The sequence below is a fragment of the Hemiscyllium ocellatum genome, chromosome 7, assembly GCF_020745735.1.
Source record: "Hemiscyllium ocellatum isolate sHemOce1 chromosome 7, sHemOce1.pat.X.cur, whole genome shotgun sequence".
NCBI classification, from domain to species: Eukaryota; Metazoa; Chordata; class Chondrichthyes; order Orectolobiformes; family Hemiscylliidae; genus Hemiscyllium; species Hemiscyllium ocellatum.
Window position 1 is genome coordinate 31211753 of NC_083407.1, and position 24992 is coordinate 31236744.

A 24992-nucleotide genomic window follows, 5' to 3' on the forward strand; every position below is an offset into this window, starting at 1 on the left:
TGAGGTTAAAGTTATGCAAGGTAGTGCATTTATGGGATGCTATAAATGAATAATTGAAACATTTAAGTTATCTTATTTTTGCTGTGCTCACCATAGAGGACTCCAAATGAAAAAGGTCTGTTCATGATATCCTATGGAACTTTTACTGCTTTGTCACAAGTGAGTTTCTTGCTATGTTAAGCACACTTCTTGGCTCTCCTTTTCTCTCTCTCTCCCCCTGATCAGTGTACTGATATAAGAGGGCCAGTTTAGGAATAACATAGACTTGCTTTCCTCAATCTTTATCTCTGTTTGATAATCCAACCATCCTCTTGCAAGGTAGAACACACCCTGAACACATCACTACATTTATTTGTTCTCTCATGCCAAAACAGTGAGTTGGAAGCATCAGTACATTTCATACCTTAGGAAATGAAGGGGAAGGGGGTTTCTAGTGCCAAATGTTGACTGTTTTACACTTGTGAGAAAAGTGAGGTCTCTTGTGCAAGAGAAAGGAAGCTGATAGCAGTACAGTGTGACTATCTGCCTGGCTGTTGCCACACCCTGTATTTAGCTGATGAGCACCAGCTTTCTGTCTGCATCAGCAGATTCCAGTACCTGAGAGATAGGGTTTAGCAGGCTGCTGGTGGCATTGGGCCATATAGGCCTCCCGGAACAGCTGAAATGAAAAAGAAAGAGATTTGAAACCAAGTAGTGGAAGAGACCAGGCTTCAGAGAAAACGCACAGGAAGTTTTTTGACTTTTGAACAATTAAATTCTTTCTGTCAGATTTCCACAGGTCTACGGTAAGTAAATGTTCACTCTTTTATTTTGGTCAAATGTTAAAGAGTGCTGTGTAATCATTTGGGCAAGGGAGAAAAGATGTTCATTGTGACTATTTGTGAGAAAGACTACAAAGTTGTGAAAAGATAGGTAGAATTTAGATGTAAGCTATTAAGTCAGAAATAGACTTGAAAGCAAGCTTTCCCTCTGTTTTACCCAAATTTGCAGGCAAAGAAAAATATTTTTACTTTAAAGAGAACAGACCAATAACATTAAAAAGTCAACTTTGCAGTGGCTTCTCCCTAAATAGCACAGCATTTAATTTCAGTGAATCTACTCATTGGTATTAGATACTTTGCTTGAATTAAGTTCAACCGACTAACTTGACACTTGACATCATACATGGATTACTGAAATGAAATCAAGGGGCAGAGGAGAGGTATTGTAACAATTCCCACAGCAGAAAATGGACTTCAGATCTTTAGTGTTTTGGTTTCAGGTTGAGTAGATTAATAGATCTCAAAAAAAATACATGTTGTATTTTTCAATGTTATGATGGCTGCCATTTTGCCTTTTTTGCAAAAAAATGTTCTAAACATTTGCTTGACTGCCTTTGTTATTTAATATTTCCAGGATAAAAAAGCCCATTTGATTGGCACCCCATTTAACACCTTTAACACTCACTCTCTCCACCACTGGTGCACACTGACAATAGTATGTACTGTCAACAAGATGCACTGCAGTGAGTCACCAACGTTCCTTTGACAGTAGCTTCCACCTCCATCACCTTGAAGGATAAGGACAGCAGATGCATGGGAATATGACTACTTGTGTGTTTCCCTCTAAGCCACGTGTCATCCTGACTTGGAAGTTTATCACTCTCCTTTATTGTTGCTGGGTCAAAATCCTGGAACCCCTCTTCTCACAGCACTATGGGCAGCAGTGATTTAAATATATATTTCAATACCACCTTCTCAAAGACAAATAATAATAGATTATAAATGCTGACTTATCTAGTAATGCCCACATCTGGTGAATGAATAAAAAAAAAATTCCTGTTGAGGGAATAAATAGTTGACATTGTGTCTAATATGAGGTATATTGCATAAGGTAAGCTGGCTGATCCCACACTCCTCAATAGTGAGTTGTACCTGATGAGAAAGTCCATGGAAATGCAGATAAGATCATAAAAGTTTACAGACAATGCCTTCTTTGTGACTGACATCATAAAATTCCAGGAGATAGCACCTTATGATTAAAATGGTATTTGTAAGCCAGTGATTTCTTATATTTTTAGTATTTGTAGTAAATGGAAACCCATAGGCAAGATAATCTGGGGCTAGGCAGTCTCCTTATGTATTTCATCCAGCATATTTTAATGTTTGATTTTGATCATGGGCTTGGATGAAATCTAAATTGCAAACTGCCCTGGAGTTCTAATTCTATGTAGCAGAAAGAAGAGTCACAAGTTGGCAAAGAGCATGACAGACATTGCCAAGAAGGTTGCTCCCATTTTAACAAACAAGAGCAGCCTCTAGTTAGCAGATAGAGTTGTCCCATATCAGTGGGAACAAGTTCTACACTCACAGGGTGATCTCACTGGAAATGAGAAAAACGCTTTTTTGCACCAAGAGTGACTCTCAGATCAGCAAAGAGCATTGCCAATATGAGCAAAACATTAGCAGAATTAATGGTAATACCTGTTAAAAAAATCGTTCATAAAATGTAGGCATCAATGACAAGGTTCGCATTTTTAACCATCCCAGATTTTCTTTGTGAAGGTGATACTGAGCCATCTTTTTGAACTTCTGCATTTAATGTCATATAGGAACTTCCACATGGTGCTGTTAGAAATAGTGTTCCAGGATTTTCATCCAATGATAGTGAAAAAGCAGAAAATATCTCCAAATCTGGATGATGTGTGGCTTTTGGGGGAGAACTTGCAAATGTGGAGGGATGATGTTCCCAAGTTTCTGTAACCCTTGCCCCCTCAGGTGGCAGAGGTGGTGGGGTTGGAAGGTGCAGTCAAAGCAATCTTGGTTAGATGCTAACTGTGGAAGGGGAAAGGAGTTGAGCATGCTTTGAGGGTAGTGCAGACAACTTGTTTCCATGGAAAGTAAGGCTGTTGGTAGTCTACATGACTACTGGAAACTTGCCACAAAGGCATAATATGTTGTGGGTGGGTTCAATTGGCTAATGATTTATTCTTCACTTTGGAGTAAGCTCCATCATACTTGCCAACACTAAAGCTTGGCATACCCAAGCCAGCAGGAAGAGACCTGCAGAGGATTTTAGCTTTCACTGACTTAGCAAAGAAGTGGAAACTGAGAGCTTTGGGGCAAAAGGGGTGGGCCTGGATCTGTAAGAAAGATTAGGTTAGTTTCATCTCAGGAAAGGCTGGTGTTGCTCTGATACACACAGCCCACCCTATGAATAAGTTGCCTCTCTTTCTTCCTGCCTTTCTTCATGTGTGCTGCCCACTCTATTGGGTTACTCAAGTCAGCTCTATATTGATGTGGCCAGAGTATTATCATGACAGTTGAGCTTTAACAAGCCGAATTAATCCTTTATTTATATACATATGGTGGGTGGGCTGCTAGTTCCGGCACCCATCCAACCTCCATGTTGTGGTGGTGAACTTGGACATAGGCAGGGAGGTGGAAAGCTGGATAACCAACCTATGAAAATATTCATGACAGGGGCATATGATATCCAGCTTTGTGTTTTGGTGTGCAGGGATTGAACATATTAATTGGTGCTTTGGGTGGTAATATATTATTTCAAGTAAAGCTGTAACTAAAAGGTATTGGCCACTTCAGCAGATCCTGGGCCGTTCTAATGGTTCACTTTCCAAAGGTGGCTAAGTATTTATTTGCTACAGAGTTTATAAGAAAGCCTTCTCAGACATTATATTCCCAAATGTAAACATATTTCTTCAAAGTCTTACTCTACTCAATTTAACCACACATTTAAGGGTAACGTTTTCTGGTGCTTAGAAAGGTATTGTGGATTCTTTTTAACAATGGATCCCAATGGAAAGTCTGAAAAAAATGGTACACATTCAATTCGCCACCCAGATGTAAAAGTAGTATTACAAATCAGCTTTTACAGAAACCTCCCAATTTCCATTTCCTTCATTTTCAACAGAAGTGAAAATGGGCCAATTTCTATAATAGACACTTTATTTGGTATGTCAATGTTACATTCAGGTGGCAATTACAAATCTATGCTATTCTGTACACATCTATTACCATTTTATTCTACTTGGCCTATTTTGATTTTGAAATTCAAAGCCTTGTTTCAAATCTCTCCATGGCATCACCCCTCCTGATCTCTGTGTTCTCCTCCAGTTCCACAGTCTCTGAGACATTAGCCCTCCTCTAGTTCTCACCTCAGTTTTGAGTATGGAAACATTGTTGGCACAATTTCAACTACCTAGGCTCTACATCCTTACCTGTTTATCCCTTCTTTACCTGTTTATATTTTTACCCTCACATTAAGACACCAATTAAAAGCTCCAATACACAGCTTTAAAAACCTCACTTGACATGTTAGCACCATGTTCCATACTCTCTGACCAAACTTTTAAGTATCTGATTTAATATTTCCTTATGTGTCTCAGTGTCAATTTTTTGTTTATAATACTCCTGTGAAGCACAGTGGACCATGCTTTTATTGTTAAAGTTCCATATCATTGTATGTTATAGTTGTTAAAGTGTTACATAGATCAACCGCTTTTAATATCTTGCTCAAGTGGTCATTCTGAACGCTTGCACCCAGTAAGATATTTAACTTTTTAAGGTAAAGCCAGGGAACCATAGAATAGTGAGCCTGACATCGGTGGTGGGCAAGTTATATGGAGGGAATCCTGAGGACAGAATGTACATGGATTCGGAAGCATAAGAACTGATGAGGGATAGTCAGCATGACTTTGTGCATGGGAAATCATGTCTCACAAACTTGATTGAGTTTTTTGAAGAAGTAATAAAGAGGATTGATGAGGGCAGGGCAGTATACATGATCTATATGGACTTTAGTAAGGCATTTGACAAAGTCCCTCATGGGAGATTGGTTAGCAAGGTTAGATCTCATGGAATACAGGAAGAACTAGCCATTTGGATACAGAACTGGCTCAAAGATAGAAGACAGAGGGTGGTAGTGAAGGGTTGCTTTTCAGACTGGAGGCCTGTGACCAGTGGTGTGCCACAAAGGATTGGTGCTGGGTCCACTGCTTTTCGTCATTTATATAAATGATTTGCATGTGAACATAGGAGGTATAGTTAGTAAGTTTGCAGATGACACCAAAATTGGAGGTGTAGTGGACAGCAAAGAAGGCTACCTCAGAGTACAAGTGGATCTTGATCAGATGGGCCAATGTGCTAAGTGGTAGATGGAGTTTAATTTAGATAAATGCAAAATGCTGCATTTTGGGAAAGCAAATCTTAGCAGAACTTATGCACTTCATGGCAAGGTCCTAGGGAGTGTTGCTGAACAAAGAAACCTTGAAGTGCAGGTTCATAGAAAGGATAGTGAAGAAGGCGTTTGGTATGCTTTCCTTTATTGGTCAGAGTATTGAGAACAGGAGTTGGGACGTCATGTTGTGGCTGTACAGGACATTGGTTAGGCCACTTTTGGAATATTGTTTGCAATTCTGGTCTCTTTCCTAACGGAATGATGTTATGAAACTTGAAAGGGTTCAGAAAAGATTTACAAGGATGTTGCCAGGTTTGGAGAAATTGAACAATTGGGAGAGGCTGAATTGGCTGGGACTGTTTTCCCTTGAATGTTGGTGACTGAGGAGTCACCTTATAGAGGTTTAGAAAATCATGAGGGGCATGGATAGGTTAAATAAACAAGATCTTTTCCCTGGGGTGGGGGAGTCCACAACTAGAAGGCATAGTTTAAGGTGAGAGAGGAAAGATATAAAAGGGCCCTAAGGGGCAATGTTTTACTCAGAGTTCAATGCCTGCAAACTGGATCTTCAACGATGCAGCTTTTAAAGCATCAAATGGCATGAGTGTACAGTGCTTGATGTATTATGTTACAGAGTCAAAAGACCTGGTAGAGGTGTATGCTTATCCTGCTAGAGACACATTCAGAAGTGGGACCCATTTGATTAGATGGGAGGATGGTAGATGGAAATCCCATCAGTCAGAAAGTATGGAGAGTGGCCTACTACCCTAAAAACTAATTGAGGCCTTCAGGTGGCTCCTGATTAGTTCTTGGGAGGGGGCTTTGCCCCCTGTTCAGGCCTTAATTCAATAGGATGTTCAGTGTTGCCCTGGTAACTGGCTAATACTTGCAAACTTTTGTCAGGCTTCCAGAAAATACTCGGTGTGTGCACAAAATTAACGTGTATTTTAAATGGATGAAATTAATAAGTGTGTAAATTGTGCTATAAAAAGCCTTTATGACATTGCACATTTGGTAAGCAATGGAAACATTTCAAGATTGGTTCGATATGTTATAATTTTAGACGTTTTAGAAGAATACATTAAAGGACCACTGGTCACCATGCAAAAGATGGAAAACATTCTCTCACTATTTTGTAAATGTGTGTAGGGGGCCATCAGATAAATTACATTAATGGAAATATACACCATCCAGTCAATCATGGTGTTACAACATTTGGTTCTTCAAGGGTTTTTTTTTGCAATAATTGGTGTTGTTCATTATAACTAGATGGCCAATAAAGTGCTGTTGGTATTTACAGAATAAATACATTTGCGTGGCATAATAAATGCTTACAAGTGATTTAATTTGCTTTGCAAATAAATTCACAGTGAGAATCTTCAGCAGCAAATTTGAAAAACTATGAACTAATTTGCTAATAGTAAATGTCGCTTTTGAGCTGTGAATATACCCTGCCCACGTGGTCACCTCTTAAATACTTTCTTTTCGATACCTGTTCAAAATCTGCCAGCTTTTGCACTGTTTGCACCAGTGTATCAAGAGGAGGAGTTCAACAAAAATACTGATTAAATTATGCATGGGAGCAGATAAGATACTTAATTTAGTCACTGCCTTTTTAAAAGCCCTAGGAAGCTAAAAAGAGACCTTTATTTTCTAAAAAGAAATTGGCCCCTTTGTGACAGCAAAGTACCAGCTTGCACACAGGCGAAACTGTAACAATTTTATATTCTCAACGTTTTGTGTGTATTTGGTTAGTTACAGTAATTATGCCCAATAACTGACAGCCGAAATCACGTAGGGGAAGGCAGACTGCTTTCACGCTTGGGCCCTGCTGCAGAACATCTGCTGAGAGATTTGCATATTAATTAACCCATATTAACTCTAATTATTCTGGGAAATTATCAAATAAATTGAATTTTCTAATTTTAACCTTTCTTTTGCTTGATGCGTGTTAAGGCTGATAGGATGTGGTTGCTGGCTCACCTGTGTGACAAGCAACGAGTTTTTTTTCCCTGCTCTTTGGACCTGAGGGAGGCCTGCAGAGCTTTTGTGTGTGTGTGTGTTTTGGCGTCCTTGCTTGATAGGGGCCCAGTGCAATTGTCGTGAGATAGAACATGTGTGGATGTGTGCACAGATGGCTGACTATTACAGGGTGAGGAAAGGTGGTACCTCAGAACAGTTGAGCAAACCTTGCTTTGCTAGCCTGTTGCTTGGGATTGAACAAATAATGGGACTTTAATTCAATTAAAGTCCAGCTTCAGTTGCTGCCTCCTGACAGAAATTGTTGAACTTCTCCCTTCTCATTGTTCCATTTACACATCACTGAATTTCCTGCTTTTGTGCTTGTTTTCCCTGCCACAAAGCAGGCCTCGTAATGTATCAAGCGTCTGCTTATGTGCCTTTCACTTCTGTCACTTCTTGCCCAGTTTGGTGGGTCGTTAGGTGAGCCTGATATAGTCAGCTGCATCTTTGTCACTTTAACAGTGCACAACGCCCCTTGGAAACCTAACAGACAATGACCTCATTTCCAATTTGCAAATGCGCACACCTCCCCTTTGAGCCATTCAGGTGATTAACATACTTCCAAATCTCTCCCTTTTTGAAAGCACGACAAATTGCTTCCATCCAATGAGGTGAGTGACCATTTACATGCCCTGCAACTGATGGACTAGAAAGCAACACACCGCCCATTAGCCGTGCCAGACAGAGAAGGCTCTTGCTAATTCCCAGCACCAGAACTAAATATGATTCTCAACTGAGAGGATTACAAGGCATTTGAGTATAGGCTGCCCCAACCAGAAGTGAACTTTGGATTTTAAAAAAAATGCTGTTTTGCTGCTGATGGAAGGTGTTTGTTTCAGGCCTATCGTTGCATGGGATCATAAAGGCTTCTTTTCAGTATGACATTTCCTTGCAAATCAAGCTGTCATTTCTTCAGTTAAAGGTACGGTCTGATTTTAGTCACCCTCTGTATAAGCAATTTTGTAAAGGAAGTTTCAGTGAAAGTTGAGATTCACTGAGGAAAAGGCTGAGGGCGAATCTGGCTGAGTGACTTTCATTACTGTTGTTCTTGGATGTAATGTTTTATGCCTTAGTGGAAACAAAGGAGCTCTGAAGAGCTAGCTGGACTATAAATCATTATTAGTATTCTGTATTTGATTGATAATTTATTGAAACGGCTTTACAGAGAGTTTTGCTGGTCAGCTTTAAGCAATTTTACAACTGATACATTTTTTAGAAAGTGATCTTTCGTTCCAATGCTGCCTGATGCCATTTGCATGCACATTAATCAACATTAAGCCCAGGATTAACTGAGGTCTTGAAATGTAGATGATTCAATGGTTCAGGTACTGTTCCCTTTGGGAGCATAAAGCATGGTGCTGAGTGCAAGTGAATACAACTGAGAACTACACAGGAGAATAGGAATACTTAGAAAAAAGTATGACAGGCTTTGATGTAAAAACTTCAATCTGTTCTTTTAGTATTTAGTAAAGACAGAATATTTTGAGGATATGCTTTTATCATAATTTAATGTTGCTGGTTTTTCTGGTGGAAGAATTTCTGCATAGGCTGTAATGGCAGGAGGATTAACACTTTGAAGAAGATGAGACCTTTACAACATTTTGTTTTTACTTTTCTTCCATTTTGACCCTTGTTAAATTTATTTAAACTCCATTCAATCGTAGACAATTGAATCAGCTGCCAGCTCTATTTACAAGCCTGCAATTAATGTGTTATCTTCACACTTGATGCCCCATGCCATCTAATTTGCTTGATCACAAATCAGGAAACAGTTTGGCACAATGACGTCTTTGCTGACTGTGAACGTCATTGTATTGGCTGCTGAATTTACTCACCTTGCAGCTCAGCCAGGGTGTCATTTGTACACCACCTTTATTCGAAAGCCCTAGGCCATTTTGAAGGTGTGCATTTTACCAAAATGGTTCTCTATGTTATGCAAGTTTTTGAAGTACTTTGGCAAGGTGCATTATAGTTACTTAGATATTGTGACAGTATAATAGCAGCGATATATGAACATCTAACTCACCAAGGGAATGGTATCAAACTGAGTTATCTGTCATTCACACTGTCTTAGCTTCATTGGTAACTTTTGGGAGCACTGACCTCAGCTAATAGATAGAGCAACAGGTCAAATTGAAACATTTCAGGCTTCAATTTCTAGTTTCTTCTAGCTTGTCATATCTCTCAAACCTTGTTACTTCAAAAATCCATCTACCTCCTCTCAAAATACTTTCAGTGATCTAGCCTCCACAAATATCTGGGGTACAGAATTTCAGACATTCACTACCCTCTGAAAGAAGAAATTCCTTGTGTATCTTTTTTTTAAACCAATGTCCCATTATTCTATAACTATGTCCGACATTTTGAGATTTCCCCCACTCACGTAAACATCTTCTCAAAATCTACCCTGTCAAGTCCACTCAAAATCTAATGTGTTTCAGTAAGATCACCCCTTGTTCATCTGAACGCTGATAGGCCTAACCTGTTAAACTGGAATCAGCCTAGACAATTTCTTTTGAATTGCCTCCAATGCCAGTACATCCTTTCTTAAATAGGAGGACCAAAACAGTACACAGTACTTCAGGAAAAGCCTCACCAATGTCTCACCAATATCCAATCAGAACAGAGCTTCCCTATTTTTAAACCATAATCCCATAGCAACGAAGGCCAAAATTTGATTTGTCTTCTTAATTACTTGCTGTACCCATGTGTCAACTCTTGTGTGTTTCATACAAAAGATCACCCATGTCTCTTTATACTGTACTTTTTGGAGTCTCTCTCCATTTAAATAGGAACCTGACTTTTGAATTTTCCAACAAAAATGCATGTCTCACGCTTTCCTACATTAAGCTCCATCTGTCAAGTTTTTGCTTGCTCACACAACTTATTTATATCCCCTTGCAGACTTTGTATTCCTCATCACAACATGCCCTCCCTCCTATTTTTGCATCATCATAAAATTTGAATATATTACATTCTTCCCTTCTCCAGCTCATTGATATAGATAATAAATTATTTAGGTCCTAAAACTGATACTGTTGGTACTACACTAATTACGTCATTTCAAACTGAAAAAAGGCCTACAAATCACCATGTCTGTCTCCTGTTAACCAATCCTGAAACCATTACCACAGTACTGTGAGCTCCTCTCTTGTGAAATAACTTATTTATGTGCCACTTTATTGAATGTCCTCTAGAAATTCAAATACACCACATCTACCAGTTCCACCTTATCAAGTCTCCTTGTTATATTCTCAAAGAATTATTGTAAATTTGTCAAAAATAATTTCCCTTCCAAAAGCCATGTTAACTCTGGTTGCATTAAACCTTTCTAAATGTCCTACTATTTCTTCTATCACAATGGACTCTTGTATTTTCCCAATGACAGATGTTAGGCTAACTGCCATATTGTTTTCATTATCATAGAATTCCTACAAAGTGGAAATAGGCCATTTGACCCATCGAATCCACACTGACCCTCCAAAGGCCCTCTCACCCGGACTCATCGCTCTACTCTATCTCTATAACCATTTATTTCCCATGGCTAATCCACTTAGCTTGCACATTATGGGCAATTTAGCATGGCCAGTTCAAAACTGTACAACTTTAAACTGTGAGAGGATCCAGAACACCTGGAGAAAATCCACACAGACATGGGGAGAATATGCAACCTCCACACAGTCAGTCACCTAAGGCTGGAATTGAACCTGGGTCCTTAGTGCTGTGAGCCAGCAATGCTAACCACTGAACCACTGTGCTGCCTCTGCTTTCTGCTTCCTGTTTCCCTTTCTTCATGAATCGAGTGCCACTTCAGCAGTCTTCAATCTGTTGCAATCCTCCTCAAATTCTGTGAGTTCTGGAATATTTCAACCACTACCTTCACTGTCTCTATAGCTACTTCCTTTTAAAACTCTTGAATGTAGGCCATCAGGTCCTCACGACTTGTCTACCACTATTCCCATTAGTTTTTCAAGTACTTTGTTCCTTGTGATCAAAATTGTTAAAAGATCTTTCCTCTCGTTAGCATCTTGCTTATCTGATAACTTTGGGAGTTTTACAGTCTCATCAATCGTGAAGAACAATGCAAAATATTAGTTTAAATTATCTGCCTTTTCCTGAGCACTGATTAGGAAAGTGTTGGAGGGAGGAGGTTGGGGCTAAATTAATCAATGTAATGTCAGCTGAAATCCTCACTGACGAATAAGTTAACAGAAAGGATGCAATTTTAAGTATATTCTGCCAATAAGCAAATTTTATGAACTATCCAAATGCAGTTTACTGATTCCCTCCCAAAAATTGCATTTATTGTACATGCATCCCAGGCTCAAAACCTAAGGGTACTTCAGAGTCATCATGAGAGTGTTTTTCCTTCAGTTACTGAACGTTTCAGAGAACACAACAGGAAAGCTAAAAGCAGTGTACATTTCATTGATGATTATAGCTGGTAAATACCAAAGAATGTGGTTATCTGGGAAGGGATGGTGAGGTGAGGGGATTAGGATGCAATTGTGACATATCCATTCACTTCTTCTGTCTTGTGTGTAAATACAGAGGTAGAAAAAAAATTAAACAAACTTTTAAACTTGCGCTTTTTTGTTCACCAAGCTTTGTCATAATTGGATCAATATTTGAGAGGAAGTATAGAAGGATAGATCTGGTTAGATGAAATGGGTGGGAGGGAGGAAGCACATATGGAGTGTAACCACCGTCATAGACCAATTGGGTTGTACAGCCTGTTTCTGTTCTGTACGTTCTATGTCGTACTAAGATAAGGAGGACTTCAGATCTGACATTCAGGACCTTTTCACCAAAGCAGCAAATGAGTGTATAACATCTTACAAGACTATGAGTTTTATGTGAAGTAAAGAGAAAAATGATTTTCCAAATCTCTCTTTGTTTGCAGAGGGCGAAGTGTTGTGTGTCATTTCTGCAATAATGATGATATCAATTGCTGGTGATGCAATGCCACGTTTAATATGAGTTGCACATTTGCAAACAAATGAAAATTAGTTTATTAAACAATAGTGTTGTGCAGGCATATTACTCTTAAAGACTGAAATTTCAGTATCTTGACCCAAACTTTTATAGAAGTAGCTCTGAAACGATCATATCTGCATGAAAAAAAATCTATTTTGAGGTGGCATTGGCTGCTTTATCAAGCCAGCCTTCTGCAAAAGCAGCAAGTTTTTGTTTGAACAACTTTACTGAAACCATTTAGTTAGTGTAGGTGTCTGGCCGGCTGAACTTGAATTTCTGAAGTTGAGAAACATGTTTCAGGAACATTGCAGCCTTAAAGTGCACAGTAAGTCTGTTCCCATTGAAACATTTTATCTTATCATATTGTATGGTTTAGAAAGTGAAAAACAAATACAGGACAAAAGCACAGCAACCTTCAAAAATATATTTACTTTGTTTTATTTCATATAAATCATACGTCAGTGAACAGAGCGGAAGGAGTGGTTCAGACAAACATTTTCTTGCCTTTAAGAGCATCTCTGTTGTGTATTAAAATGAGAAAATAAAATAATTGGCTTTGTTAATACACCATTGTTGTAGTGTATACTGAGCTAAAATCATACTTATGTGTTTACATACTTTTATTTTAGTGTGATGTAAGAACAGAGTTTATTTTTAAATTCTTCTGCCAGAGAAGAACCAGAGTTTACTTGTGTGCCATTTTTTAAAAAATCTACTGATTTTATTCTTTTTTCTAAAGTAAAGTTGATAACGATGGTTTGACCTTAGTCTGTTTATAACCTATAATCTTGTTATTTTAATTTTCGTGAAATATATTAATACATTTTGTTGTTTTAACCTAGATCAATAGAATATCAGCTTTAGTACTTGTCACCATAAACTTGTTAACAGTTAAAAATTTGAAAAAGTTTGAATTGCTGGTTTCACTGCCCTCCTTTACAGTCAATCATTCTGACCAGAAATCTGTTTCAATATTAGTATTTAAATGATGGATATTGGTAATTACAACACTCCATGCCAGCAGGAATTGCATAGGTTAGATTATTAAGCTGTCTCTTTGAGTACAAAGGAAAACCAGTTAGATTACTGCAAGTCCAGATAAGTATGACTTGACTAAAGTGACCAGAAGACAAGGTGACCACAAAGGAAACCCCTCCATGAATTTCTGGTGAAATATTTGCATTTTCATTGGGGTCCATCACAGCTATTCACTTGGTAGGCATTTCACATTGTCCAGAGACTAATAAGGGCCATTGTTTATTCTATACCAGCAATTGGACATCTCTCTCTCTCTCTCTCTCTCTCTCTCTCTTTCTGAGTGTTTACAAAATAACTCTGGAGAATTCTTCAGGCACCCACTTCTTTGTAGGTTGAAGTAATACCCTGTGCTGGTGCCAATTTGCAGCTTGATGACTAAAGCCTCTGTGGTGGCCCTTGGGTAAATGTGGAGGAGCCACATGTAAAAATGGCCCACTTTGAATCAGAGACAGTCAATACTTTAACAAAGTCATAATAGCAACTGAGGAAGGCCAGCTAGGATTTGCTTTTATCAGAGAAATAAAAAGGAGGATTAAAATCTTGGTCTATTTTGAAATGGGAAAATGAGCCGAATACTTATCTATAGTTATTTTAGCTGAAATGTAGATATTTCTGTCAATTAGGGAAACTGGTTTTAGTTTGCAACATTTCTAGGCAGATCACTTCCCATTTATGTAAACTGCTTTATTTGAAATTCTGGTGGTTTACAAAAGTTATTAAACAAATAGCCTTCAGGTTATATACACCAGAAATGAATAGAATGCCAAACTGCTTTCTGCTTTTTTGTAAAAAAAAGAATAATTTCGGTATCATTTGTACTTGCCTGGATAGGGTGCAGAGCTTATCAGTGCAATAAAATGCAAATGTTCAATGAAGCACTATTGTTGCATCTTTCCCACAGTCTTAGTGAGTAAGTGACTGAGTCACGGTCGCTGGTGCTGGGTTTTGAGCTTGTTGCTCTGGGGAGAGATTCTTGTCAGGACTGAAATTGGTATTTATGATAAGAACAATATTTACTGTCATGCAGATTTTACAGGTTGGGAAAGTATTGTTACTCTTTGAGGGTGATATGTGTTCTGCTGCTGCCCCTACTCTGAGACATGACTTCATTGCTTGTTTAGCTTGTGCTGATATTTGTGAGTGTGGTAGCTCGTGATTAATCATTTATCTTCTTTTCTCTAAAATATTTGAATCACACTGCACCCGGAATGTTCACGTGTTATTCACAGAGAATGCTGTGGACACGCAAAAGACCTTAAAAGGCATGTTTTTTATGGAATAAAAAGCCTTTTAATGCTTGTCCAGCCTTAGATAATTTTATTCACTCCTTCAAGACCTCTCTTTATTTCTCTTGCACCCAGAGACCAGTTTTTAGGGGCTGGGTTGGTAGCTTCCCAGGACTCAGACCTTTTGTTGTAGCCTGAGACAAATATATCCAGTGAAGCCTTGAACCCTTGTGCAATAAAGAATCTTCGGCACGTTGCTAAGAAATGGTTAAACTACCGTTGCAAAGGAAGGGCACAGTCAATTGTGCCAAGGTATATCTGGACCACACAGCTAGAGTGAAGACGAATATTCCCTTTTTAAAAAAAAATCATTTATTTTCAAAGGGCATTACCCAGCCTGAACTTGCCTAAACCCTTGTGGTCACACCTCTTTGAAAAGGTTTTGTTTCACCCGTCAATTGGTATTCAAACCAGGTCAGCATTTCTGTTTGCCCAACTTCGCTGTCGTTTTCATTTTAATTTGCACCTGTTGTGCAGTTGTTGGGAAGGCAAGTGCAGGCCCGCGGATTATACAAAGATCATATTATGAGTAGATATGCGCAATGTAATCTTTTTGTCGTGGCTAACATTTATATTTTATATATATATATATATATGCATAAGAAACTATTTTTGTTACACTTCTTAACAAATTAATAAGCAGCAAAACTTCCAGAAGCAGGAAAGGAAGCAGACATATGAAGGCTTGGAAAGCAAGAATTGTAAATAGAAATGATTGCAATGTTTCACAAATTCATGCGAAGGGACTTGTAAACCTGGTACAAGTACAATACTATTCCTGCCACTCCTGTACAATCTTGATAGCCGGCGAGAGCCATTTGAGTTGTTCAATTGATAAAACTTCTGGATTTATTTATTAAGAACACAGTAATCAAAATGAATCAAAATGAATCTGAAACTGTTTGAGGTTTAGCTGGAGATGTTTTTCTTCCTTCCTCTCCCCATGATGCTAGAGTCCATATTACTGAGCTGTTCGTCTGTATGTGTGGGTGGAACTGAATGTCTTCTTCCATGGTGAGTTAGGTGACGGAGGGGGCCATTAAACCGTATGTGAGAGAGTTGTGGGTGCATCCCTGCCACCTTCTTGCTTCCACCAAAGCTTGTGCGTGGTCTTCTTGCCCTTCTGAGGCCTGTGAGCAGACCATTAATATCCACCTAAATGCTTCATCCTACTCCTGCTGGTATTGATTCAATAACAGGTCAGGATTCACCATGATGGAGGCCTGAATGGCATACCTGTTGAAGTTGCCTGCAGGCTTCCGGGAAAGTGTCCCTCATTTAGAGACACTCAATATTTGCCAGAAGAACCTGGCAATGAGAAGATGGGGATGACGCTGCTGAGACCTACCCTTCTACTGTTGCTGTCAACTCACTCTCCATCTTCCCTGCAACCCCCACCCCACAAACTCCTCTGGTATCATTTGCCTATGGCCTGAGTTCCTTGTTGACCTGGGGCTTGGGTGGGTGCACTACCAGCATCTGCCACTTATTCCCTGGTGATGCTGCTGAACAGTGAAGAGCGTCTGTCAGTGGGCAGGTTTCCACCCTTGGGGTATCCGATCCTGGGGCAGACCCATCTCTGCCTAGATTAGCATTTAATGTACCAACCTTCCTAAAAAGTGCACCATGTCCCTATCATCTAGATTGAATTCTACGTGTGTATTTGTGTGTGTCTGTCTGTTTGTTTTTCTTGATAGCTGGGTTAAACAGATTTTGGCAGTGTTGTGTCTGTGTATGTGTAACTGATGGTATGTTTCTCTAGCTAAACTAATGTCCCTGTGTTTATTACTCTAATCTTTCTTGTCTAGTGGTAAAGTGGACAATTTATGTACTACTATGCATGCTGAATGACTAGGAAGACAAGCTAATGCAGAAACAGCCACCTTCAATTCAGTTCAAAGAACTTATTTATAAACTGTCTATTTTAAGGAATACTGGTGCAAGTGCATCAGGTCTGTGCTGCAAAATAGACTGGCTTAATTTGGTTCTTGAGCTATTCTGACATATGATGCATGTTTTGAAGCTTATTTGGCATAGTTTGCAAGTTTTCTGAAAATTTCGAAAGTGGACTGCCAGTTATGATGTCTGAAGTAAAGAAATTAATTTGAACAGTGAGATTGGACTAGATTTGGAAAGTACAGGAACAGTACAGCTTTCTGGCCACTTGACCTTCAGCTCTTCACTTCAGAAAACAATGTTTTCACGTACATTTTTGTAACTCCATAATTCTTCTAATTCCTTTCTTTTTTAGTTTTGAACTATGAGAATGTAGTGGATACGGGTTCAGAAACAGATGACGAAGACAAGCTTCACATTGCAGAAGATGACAGTATTATTAATGCCCTGGACAGAGATTCCAGTCCAGTGACTATGCCCAACCACGATTCTTCCCCACATGGAAACCAAGTACTGTTGCCAAGGGAGGACGAGGAAAGTGAAAAGAGGGACTGTGGCACAGAACGCACCTGGCATAGCAGGGAGACACTACCAGTCTCAATAGATAGTACTGGTAAGTCTGACTTCTGAAGTGTTTATTGGATCTGCACTCTGGAAATACTAAAGTACATAAGGTTGTCCATGCCCAAAATTCTTACTTCTAATTTATCTAATAGAACCTGCTGATTAGACAGAAGAATGTGCTACAGATGTTTTATATTCTAAATGTTACACATTATGCCATGATTCAACCTTTGTTTCATATGTAGTTTGGTGGTACCCTTCAAAAGCCAAATGTATCTCTATAATCCAGAGGTCAGACTCATAAAAGTGCTCTGCTGTCAGTTTTATGAATCTTGTACCTACCTGATGTGTTGAGTTTAATTAAAGAATAACATTGGGAAGTAGTGCAGATGCAGTTATTGTTATTTAATTAAAGCAAAACAACATTACTTTACCATCTTGTTTAACACTGAGTCCTGGTTTCTGTGAAGTGATATGAAAAACTCTTCAGCCAGTAATCCCTGTCAATTGAAGATCTACAAATGAGAGGTGCAGAGTGGAGGTCAGTGCCACCTCCACTTAAGGCTTGCTTAAACAAAAATCTTAAACAAACTTCAATTCCATCCCGTGATGTTGAGATCAACATACTTTAATATCAAATGTTAAAAGAACACATTTAGTTTATTAAATACCTGCAGTTTTGCAACCATGGAATGTCATACTCATGATCCTACTGTGGGGGAGAGTCATCTAATGTGAAATGTAGAGTAATACATTCTCTTAGAATTTACTTGAAATTCACTTAATTTGTTGGTCCATTTATTTGCTAAATGCTGAATTTGAAGCTGCAGTACCTCATCAAAGCATTCAAATAACAGTTTTTTTTTAGTGAGTTTGTCATATACAGGATAGAAAACAAGTATAGGAATGCAAGAAAACATCCAGACGCTTAAGAGCCTTTGAAGCAGCCGTATTCTTTTACAGATCAAACAGCTGCAAAGAATTATTATTCAATTGAATTATTTTTCTTTGTTTCCGTTTTTCTGTTTTGGCTTTTGGAATTGGGAAATACAGATGACGTTTGCAAAGGTGCCATCCGGAGCAATCGCTGAGACTTAGTGCAAGACCAAAGTCAGTGAGAATGAACATAACTGACAGACATTGTAACACCTTATGTTGACAACTATCTGTTACTTACATTTCCTTACACTCTCTGATTCTACAAATCCGCCTGAGCTCCAGTTGGTATCATCAAGGTTCAGTGGTAAAATTGGTGTTTAAGAAAAAAGGTTTGATTGTTTTTACAGGCTGTGATCAGAGATAATACATCTTTAAGAAGTATTCAAAGACTGGCTTGGGAATACATTTGCCTAAGAGTGTACATATAAAAGAGATTACTTAGCCAGTGTTTCAAAAATTGCTGGGAAGTCCTTAGCCTAAAATATAAGTTCTCCATGCCACAATGGCAGGTTCGATGGTTGGGGCACGTCAAGTAGCAGCTGGGAAGTCCTTAGCCTAAAATATAAGTTCTCTATGCCATAATGGCAGGTTCGATGGTTGGGACATGTCAAGTTGGCAGTCTGTCAGCCATCTGTCTGCTCATGTTCCCACCACAGTTTTGCCAGTGATAGTGTTTTCTTGCCAATGGAATAATTGAGGTCCTTGAATGGGCAGTTAGTGCCCTCTGATTAAGAAGCTGCTGGATTTGACCAGAGGTAGGAGGGTCCCAAGGTAAGCAGCCAGCTCTCTAGATTTCCCTATTCTGTCTGCTGTGTAAGGGAATTCCTCCTTAATGAAGAGCCATGCATAGGGGAGGTTGTGGCCTTGTGGTATTTTCACTGGTCTATTAATTCAGGGACCCAGGTAGTGTTCTAGGGACCTGGGTTTGAATCCTACCATAACAGATGGTGAATTCAATAAAAGAAATCTGGAATTAAGAGTCGACAGATGACGATTGTTGATTGTTTAAAATTCCCATCTGGTTCACTAATGTCCTTTAGGGAAGGAAACTGATGCCCTTACTTGGCCTGGCCTACATGTGACTCCAGACTTATAGCAATGTGGTTGACTCTTAACTGCCCTCTGAGCATTAAGGTTGGGCAATAAATACCTGCCTAGGCTGCAATTCCCTCATCCCATGAATGAATGAAATATAGTGTATTGCTGTCCTGTTCTTTCTATAGTTTTCTCAAAACCCGGGCCTTCATACCCTCTGTCTTGGGCTTGGCTCAAGCTCAAAACATTTACAAAGTTGATCAAGTATGGCACAGGGCTCAGTGGTTAGCACTGCTGCCTCACAGCGCCAGGGACCTGGGTTCAATTCCCACCTCGGGCAACTGCCTGTGTGGAGTTTGCACAGTCTCCCCATGTCTGCATGGGTTTCCTCTGGGTGCTCCGGTTTCCTCCCACAGTCCAAAGATGTGCAGGTCAGATGAATTGGCCATGCTAAATTGCCCGTAGTGTTAGATGCGTTTAGTCAGGGGTAAATGTACTGGAATGGGTCTGGGTGGGCTGCTGTTTGGAGGGTTGGTGTGGACGTGCTGGGCCGAAGGGCCTATTTCCACACTGTAGGGAATCTAATCTAAATGCTTCTTCAAGCCCTGAGTGCAGTACCACCTGTAGCCACCACTAGTAATGGTGCGGCTGGTACTAGAGAGCTGTTGGTCTCTGATTGTCTGGCAGCTCTGTGAAGTGGAACCTCCTGTCCTGAAGGGCAGAAATCATGTCTTTGACTTGCTGTTTTTCTGCTTGGCAGGTTTGCCCTGACATTTTTCGGTCTTTCTCTTGACTATCTTTCTCTCTACCTCTGCACTCTCTCTCTCATACTTTGCACTTTCTCTGTCCTCTTCCATTTTTCTCCTTCCACTACAGGTTAACAGGATGGCAGAGTGTTGAGAGAAACCAGGGATTAGACCAGTGGATCCGCGTGTGTGTCTGTGTGTGTGCGCGCGTGTTGTATCATGCTGGGTTAACTGAGATAACTGTCTATGGGGTTTCAGGCTGAGGAGCATACATTTGGGAAAAAATCATAAACATAGTAAGTGAATGCAAACTTTGCATCTTGAACGTGATGTGCCATGCAAAATCCTGACTCCATAAATAACAAGACTCAGTACTTTAAAAACACTGTACATCCAACATGGTGATAGTCATAGCTATGTGATATCAATCACCATGATTAGATAGCATTCCTTACTACCAACAATTTGGGGGTTACTATTGACCAGAAATTCAACTGGAGTTGCCATATAAACACAGTGCCTACAAGAGCAGATCAGAGGCTAAGAATATTGCAACAAGTAACTCACGTCCTGATCCCCACATTATTTGTCCAAAATCTGCAAGGCACAGGTCAGGAGTGTGTGCAACACTCTCACTTGCCTGGATGAGTGCAGCTTCAACAACACTCAAGAAGCTTAACACCATCCAAACAAAGCAGCCCATTTGATTTGCACCATATCTAGAATTAACAACTTGAATCACCAAGACCACCATCATTTGCATCTGGAAGGACAAGTGCAACAGATACACGGAAACACCATAACATGCAAGCTCCCTTCCAAGCCACTCACCATCCTGATTTGGAAAGATATCACTGTTCATTCACTGTCACTGGGGCAAAATCCTGGAATTCCCTCCTTAGGGGTATTGGGGGTCAACCTACATAGGTGGACTGCAGCAGTTCAAGAAGGCAGCTCAACACCACCTTCTCAGAGGTAGCTAGCGACGGCAATATATGCTGGCCTGTGAGAGATGCTTATAACCCACAAGGGAATAATAATAAAACAAAATTTGCTCTGATGTGGTTTGTGATTTAAATTAACTTGTACGAACTCACAACTATGTTTGGCTGGTTCGCTACATAAGGGGATGAAGCCAAGGTGAGTACAAGATGATCCACTTTGCCCTTATACTGACCTTTCTGTCCTTGGCCTTCAAATGAATCTCATACTAAGCTTGAGGAACAGCACCTAATCTTTTGATTAAGCACTTTGCAATCTGCCAGACTCAACACACGAGTTGAAAAGTTTCAGGCTAAAATCTCACCCCCATTTTATTTCCTTTCTCTTTACAGGTTTCAGTTTTATTCTCGTTTCTGTCTTGCTTTTGATTTTGGACGGCAGCTGTTCACTATTCTGACATTCACACCTCCTCCAGAAACATCTTTTGTTCCCTCACTTGTCCCGTTATCGCTCCCTTTGGCCTTGCTCCTTTGTCACTTAATCTGCCTGTCTTTCACAGGACTTATTGTTCTTTCCCTACCCTTCCCTTTTTCATTTGCTTAAAATGATTACATTTCTAATTTTCACAGTTTTGATGAGGTCATCAACCTGCAACGTTAACTGTTTCTTTCTCTGAAGATACTGCCAACTGGTCGAGTATTTCCGGCTTTTCTGTTTCAATTTAAATTTCCAGGCATTTCAGTATTTAGTTTTTTGGGTTCATGTGTAAGTTTCCACTAGCCATGATTTTGTCCTATGTATTGCATTGTGATTTTGCCCTACCTGAACCCCTTATTACTTTGACCATTGTTGAACTGTCACCACTTAATGGTACGTGTAAAATTACCATTTGGTGTTGAGGCTTCAGGTAATTCTGATCATGTTTTATAATGAACAACAGATCAAAACCACGACAACAATAAGCACAGAACAATACACAATAATAAAATGTGAAAAAGGAACTGATTAACAAGGAAGATCCAAGACCAGGAGCATTCTGTTGGCCAAAATGCCTGAATGATAGGGACCTTGTGATAGGTGCTCAGAGTGTCTGACTGTAGATGGTAGACTATTTCAATGTTCATTGGTCAGCCGGGTGCTTTCATTTTGATCTCTCTTTTCAAAATAAGGTAGGGGAATCCTATTAGGGTTTGCAGCCACCTGGATTCAACACTGAGTTTAATTTCATATCATAATCTCACCAACATTTTGTTTCTCTTTGCTGGTTTTAGTTTTGCTTACATTTTTTTCTTTTTGTTTTGGGATGGTAGCTGTTCATCAGGCTGACATTCACACCTCTTCTAGACACAGCTTTTGTTTCTTTGCTGTTCCCATTATCACTCGTTTTGACATTGTTCCACTAGCTCTTTATTTATTTAATGTATCTCATCTTTCTCTATATTTTTGAAATTTGGGTTGCAACTTGGTCCATTTGTCCCAGTGGTGATTTCAAAATATGATCCTCATGCTTTTTTTAATCTAATTTTTTGTGAGTATGATAATTCGCTTGGGACACTACATTCTTGAAACTTGTCCCCCTCCATCATCCCCAACCTTGACACCACACCTCAAGTCTTACCTGCCTGTGGCCCAGCTCACCTTTAGAGCCACTCTTTGACTGCCCTCCAGTCAAGTTGAAGAGGAAGTATATTATCGATGTACAGTGGTGACACTATTTAAGGAAAGTGGTAAAGAAAAGCCAGGGAACTATGGACCAGTGAGCCTGACATCGCTGGTTGGCAAGTTGTTGGAGTAAATCCTGAGGGACAACGATTTACATGTATTTGGAAAGTCAAAGACTGATTAGGGATAGTCAGCATGGCTTTGTGCATGGGAAATCATGTCTCACAAACTTGATTGAGTTTTTTGAAGAAGTAACAAAGCATTGATAAGGTAGAGTGGTAGATGTGATCTGTATGGACTTCAGTAAGACGTTCAACAATGTTTCTCATGGGAGATTGGGTAGCAAGGTTAGATCTCATGGAATACAGGGAGAAGTAGCCTTTTGGTTACAGAACTGGCTCAAAGGTGGAAGACAGAGGGGGGTGGTGGAGGGTTGTTTTTCAGACTGGGGGCCTGTGACCAGTGGTGTGCCACAAGGATTGGTGCTGGGTCCACTACATCTCGTCATGTATATCAATGATTTGGATGTGAGTTTAAGATATATAGTTAGTAAGTTTTCAGGTGACACCAAAATTGGAAGTGTAGTGGACAGCAAAGAAGGTTACCTCAGATTACGACAGGATCTTGATCAGATGAGCTAATGGGCTGAGGAGTGGCAGATGGAGTTTTATTTAGATAAATGCAAGGTGTTGCATTTTGGTAAAGCAAATCTTAGTAGGACTTGTACACTTAATGGTAAGATCCGGGGGAGTGTTGCTGAACAAAGAGACCTTGGAGTGCAGGTTCAAAGCTCCTTGAAAGTGGAGACACAGTGGACAGGTTAGTGAAGAAGGTGTTTGGTACGCTTTCCTTTATTGATCAGAGTATTGAGTACAGGAGTTGGGAGGTCATGTTGTGACTGTACAGGACATGGATTAGGCCACTTGTGGAATATTGAATGCAATTATGGTCTTCTTCCTAATGAAAGGATGTTGTGATACGTGAAAGGGTTCAGAAAAGATTTACAAGAATTTTGGCAGGGTTGGAAGATTTGAGCTAGAGAGAGAGGCTGAATAGGCTGGGACTGTTTTCCCTGGAACGTCGGAGGCTGAGGGGTGACTTTACAGAGGTTTATAAAATCATGAGGGGCATGGATAGGTTAAATGGACACCATTTCCCTGGGATGGGGGAGTGTAGAACTAGAGGATATAGGTTTAGGGTGAGAGGGGAAAGATAATAAAGGGACCTAAGGGACAACTTTTTCACACAGAGAATGGTGCGTATATGGAATGAGCTGCCAGAGGAAGTGGTGGAGGCTGGTACAATTACTGCATTTAAAAGGATGGGTATATGAATAGAAAGGGTTAAGAGGGATATGGGCCAAATACTGGAAAGTTGGACTAGATTACGTTAGGATATCTGGTCAGCACGGACAGGTTGGATAGAAGCATCTGTTTCTGTGCTGTACATCTTGATGACTCTATAACCTTCTCCACAGCTCTACCAGTCAACTTTTGTAATTGTCAATCATACTTCTTCTCCACCCGCTAGTGGCCATCAAATTCCCGGTCAAATAGCCTGGTGACAGAAAGTATATGAAGTCTAGGAGATGGCCTCTTCGGATTGTAAACCCAGAAATCACCATTTGCAAAAAAACAGGAATAAACAAAACTTGCAATCTAAGATGAAAGATATTCTTGATTTTTGGTAACTTAGCTCTGTCATCAAAACAGGGACTGAAGATAGTAAAAGTTAAAGACAATTCTAAATCTGTGTTCCAGCCTATGCTGTGTTTGACTTTGGATCACTATTTGAAGAATGTTCATGAGTTTGCACACGTCATTGCAGTTTCTGGATGAATTCTCCAAAAGAATATGACCACATCCATCTGAAGCAAAAAGTCAGGGTGTAAAGCAAATTATCAAATGGCATTTGCATCACTGACCACCTAAGAAAGAGAAGTAGGTGACCTCTGGGATATTTCAAAACCACTTTAAAAATGAATAGCTGGTAAGGCCTGAGAACACATACATCAGTCATAGAGTCATAGAGACTACAACATGGAAACAGAACCTTCAGTCCAACCTGTCCATGCCAACCAGATATCCCAACCCAATCTAGTCCCACCTGTCAGTACCCGGCCAATATCCCTCCAAACCCTTCCTATTCATATATCCATCCAAATGCCTTTTAAATGTTGCAATTGTACCAGCCTCCACCACTTACTCTGACAGCTCATTCCATACACATACTACTCTCTGTGTGAAAACGTTTTCCCTTAGGTCTCGTTTATATCCTTCCCCTCTCACCCTAAACCTATGCCCTCTAGTTCTGCCCTCACCGAACCCAGGGAAAAGACTTTGTCTATTTATCCTATCCATGCCCCTCATGATTTTGTAAACCTCTATAAGGTCACCCCTCAACCACCGACACTCCAGGGAAAATAGTCCCAGCCTGTTTAGCCTCTCCCTACAGCTCAAATCCTCCAACCCTGGCAACTTCCTTGTAAATCTTTTCTGAACCCTTTCAAGTTTCACAACATCTTTCCGATAGGAAGGAGACCAGAATTGCATGTAATATTCCAACAGTGGCCTAGCCGCAACATGACCTCCCAACTCATGTACTCAATACTCTGACCAATAAAGGAAAGAATACCAAACACCGCCTTCACTATCCTATCTAATGCGACTCCACTTTCAAGGAGCTATGAACCTGCACTCCAAGGTCTCTT

The 24992-nt window shown here is 39.9% G+C and overlaps 1 protein-coding gene across 2 annotated transcripts in view; it reads left to right on the top strand.

The window, feature by feature from the left end:
• The window catches only part of zeb2b (zinc finger E-box binding homeobox 2b), a 151223-nt gene that overhangs the window by 86422 nt on the left and 39809 nt on the right, over positions 1-24992 (top strand). For both annotated transcript variants that reach the window (XM_060827106.1, XM_060827107.1), the window contains exon 3: positions 16750-17007. In XM_060827106.1, coding sequence (XP_060683089.1) covers positions 16750-17007 — 258 coding nt within the window. The remainder of the gene's footprint in view (positions 1-16749; positions 17008-24992) is intronic.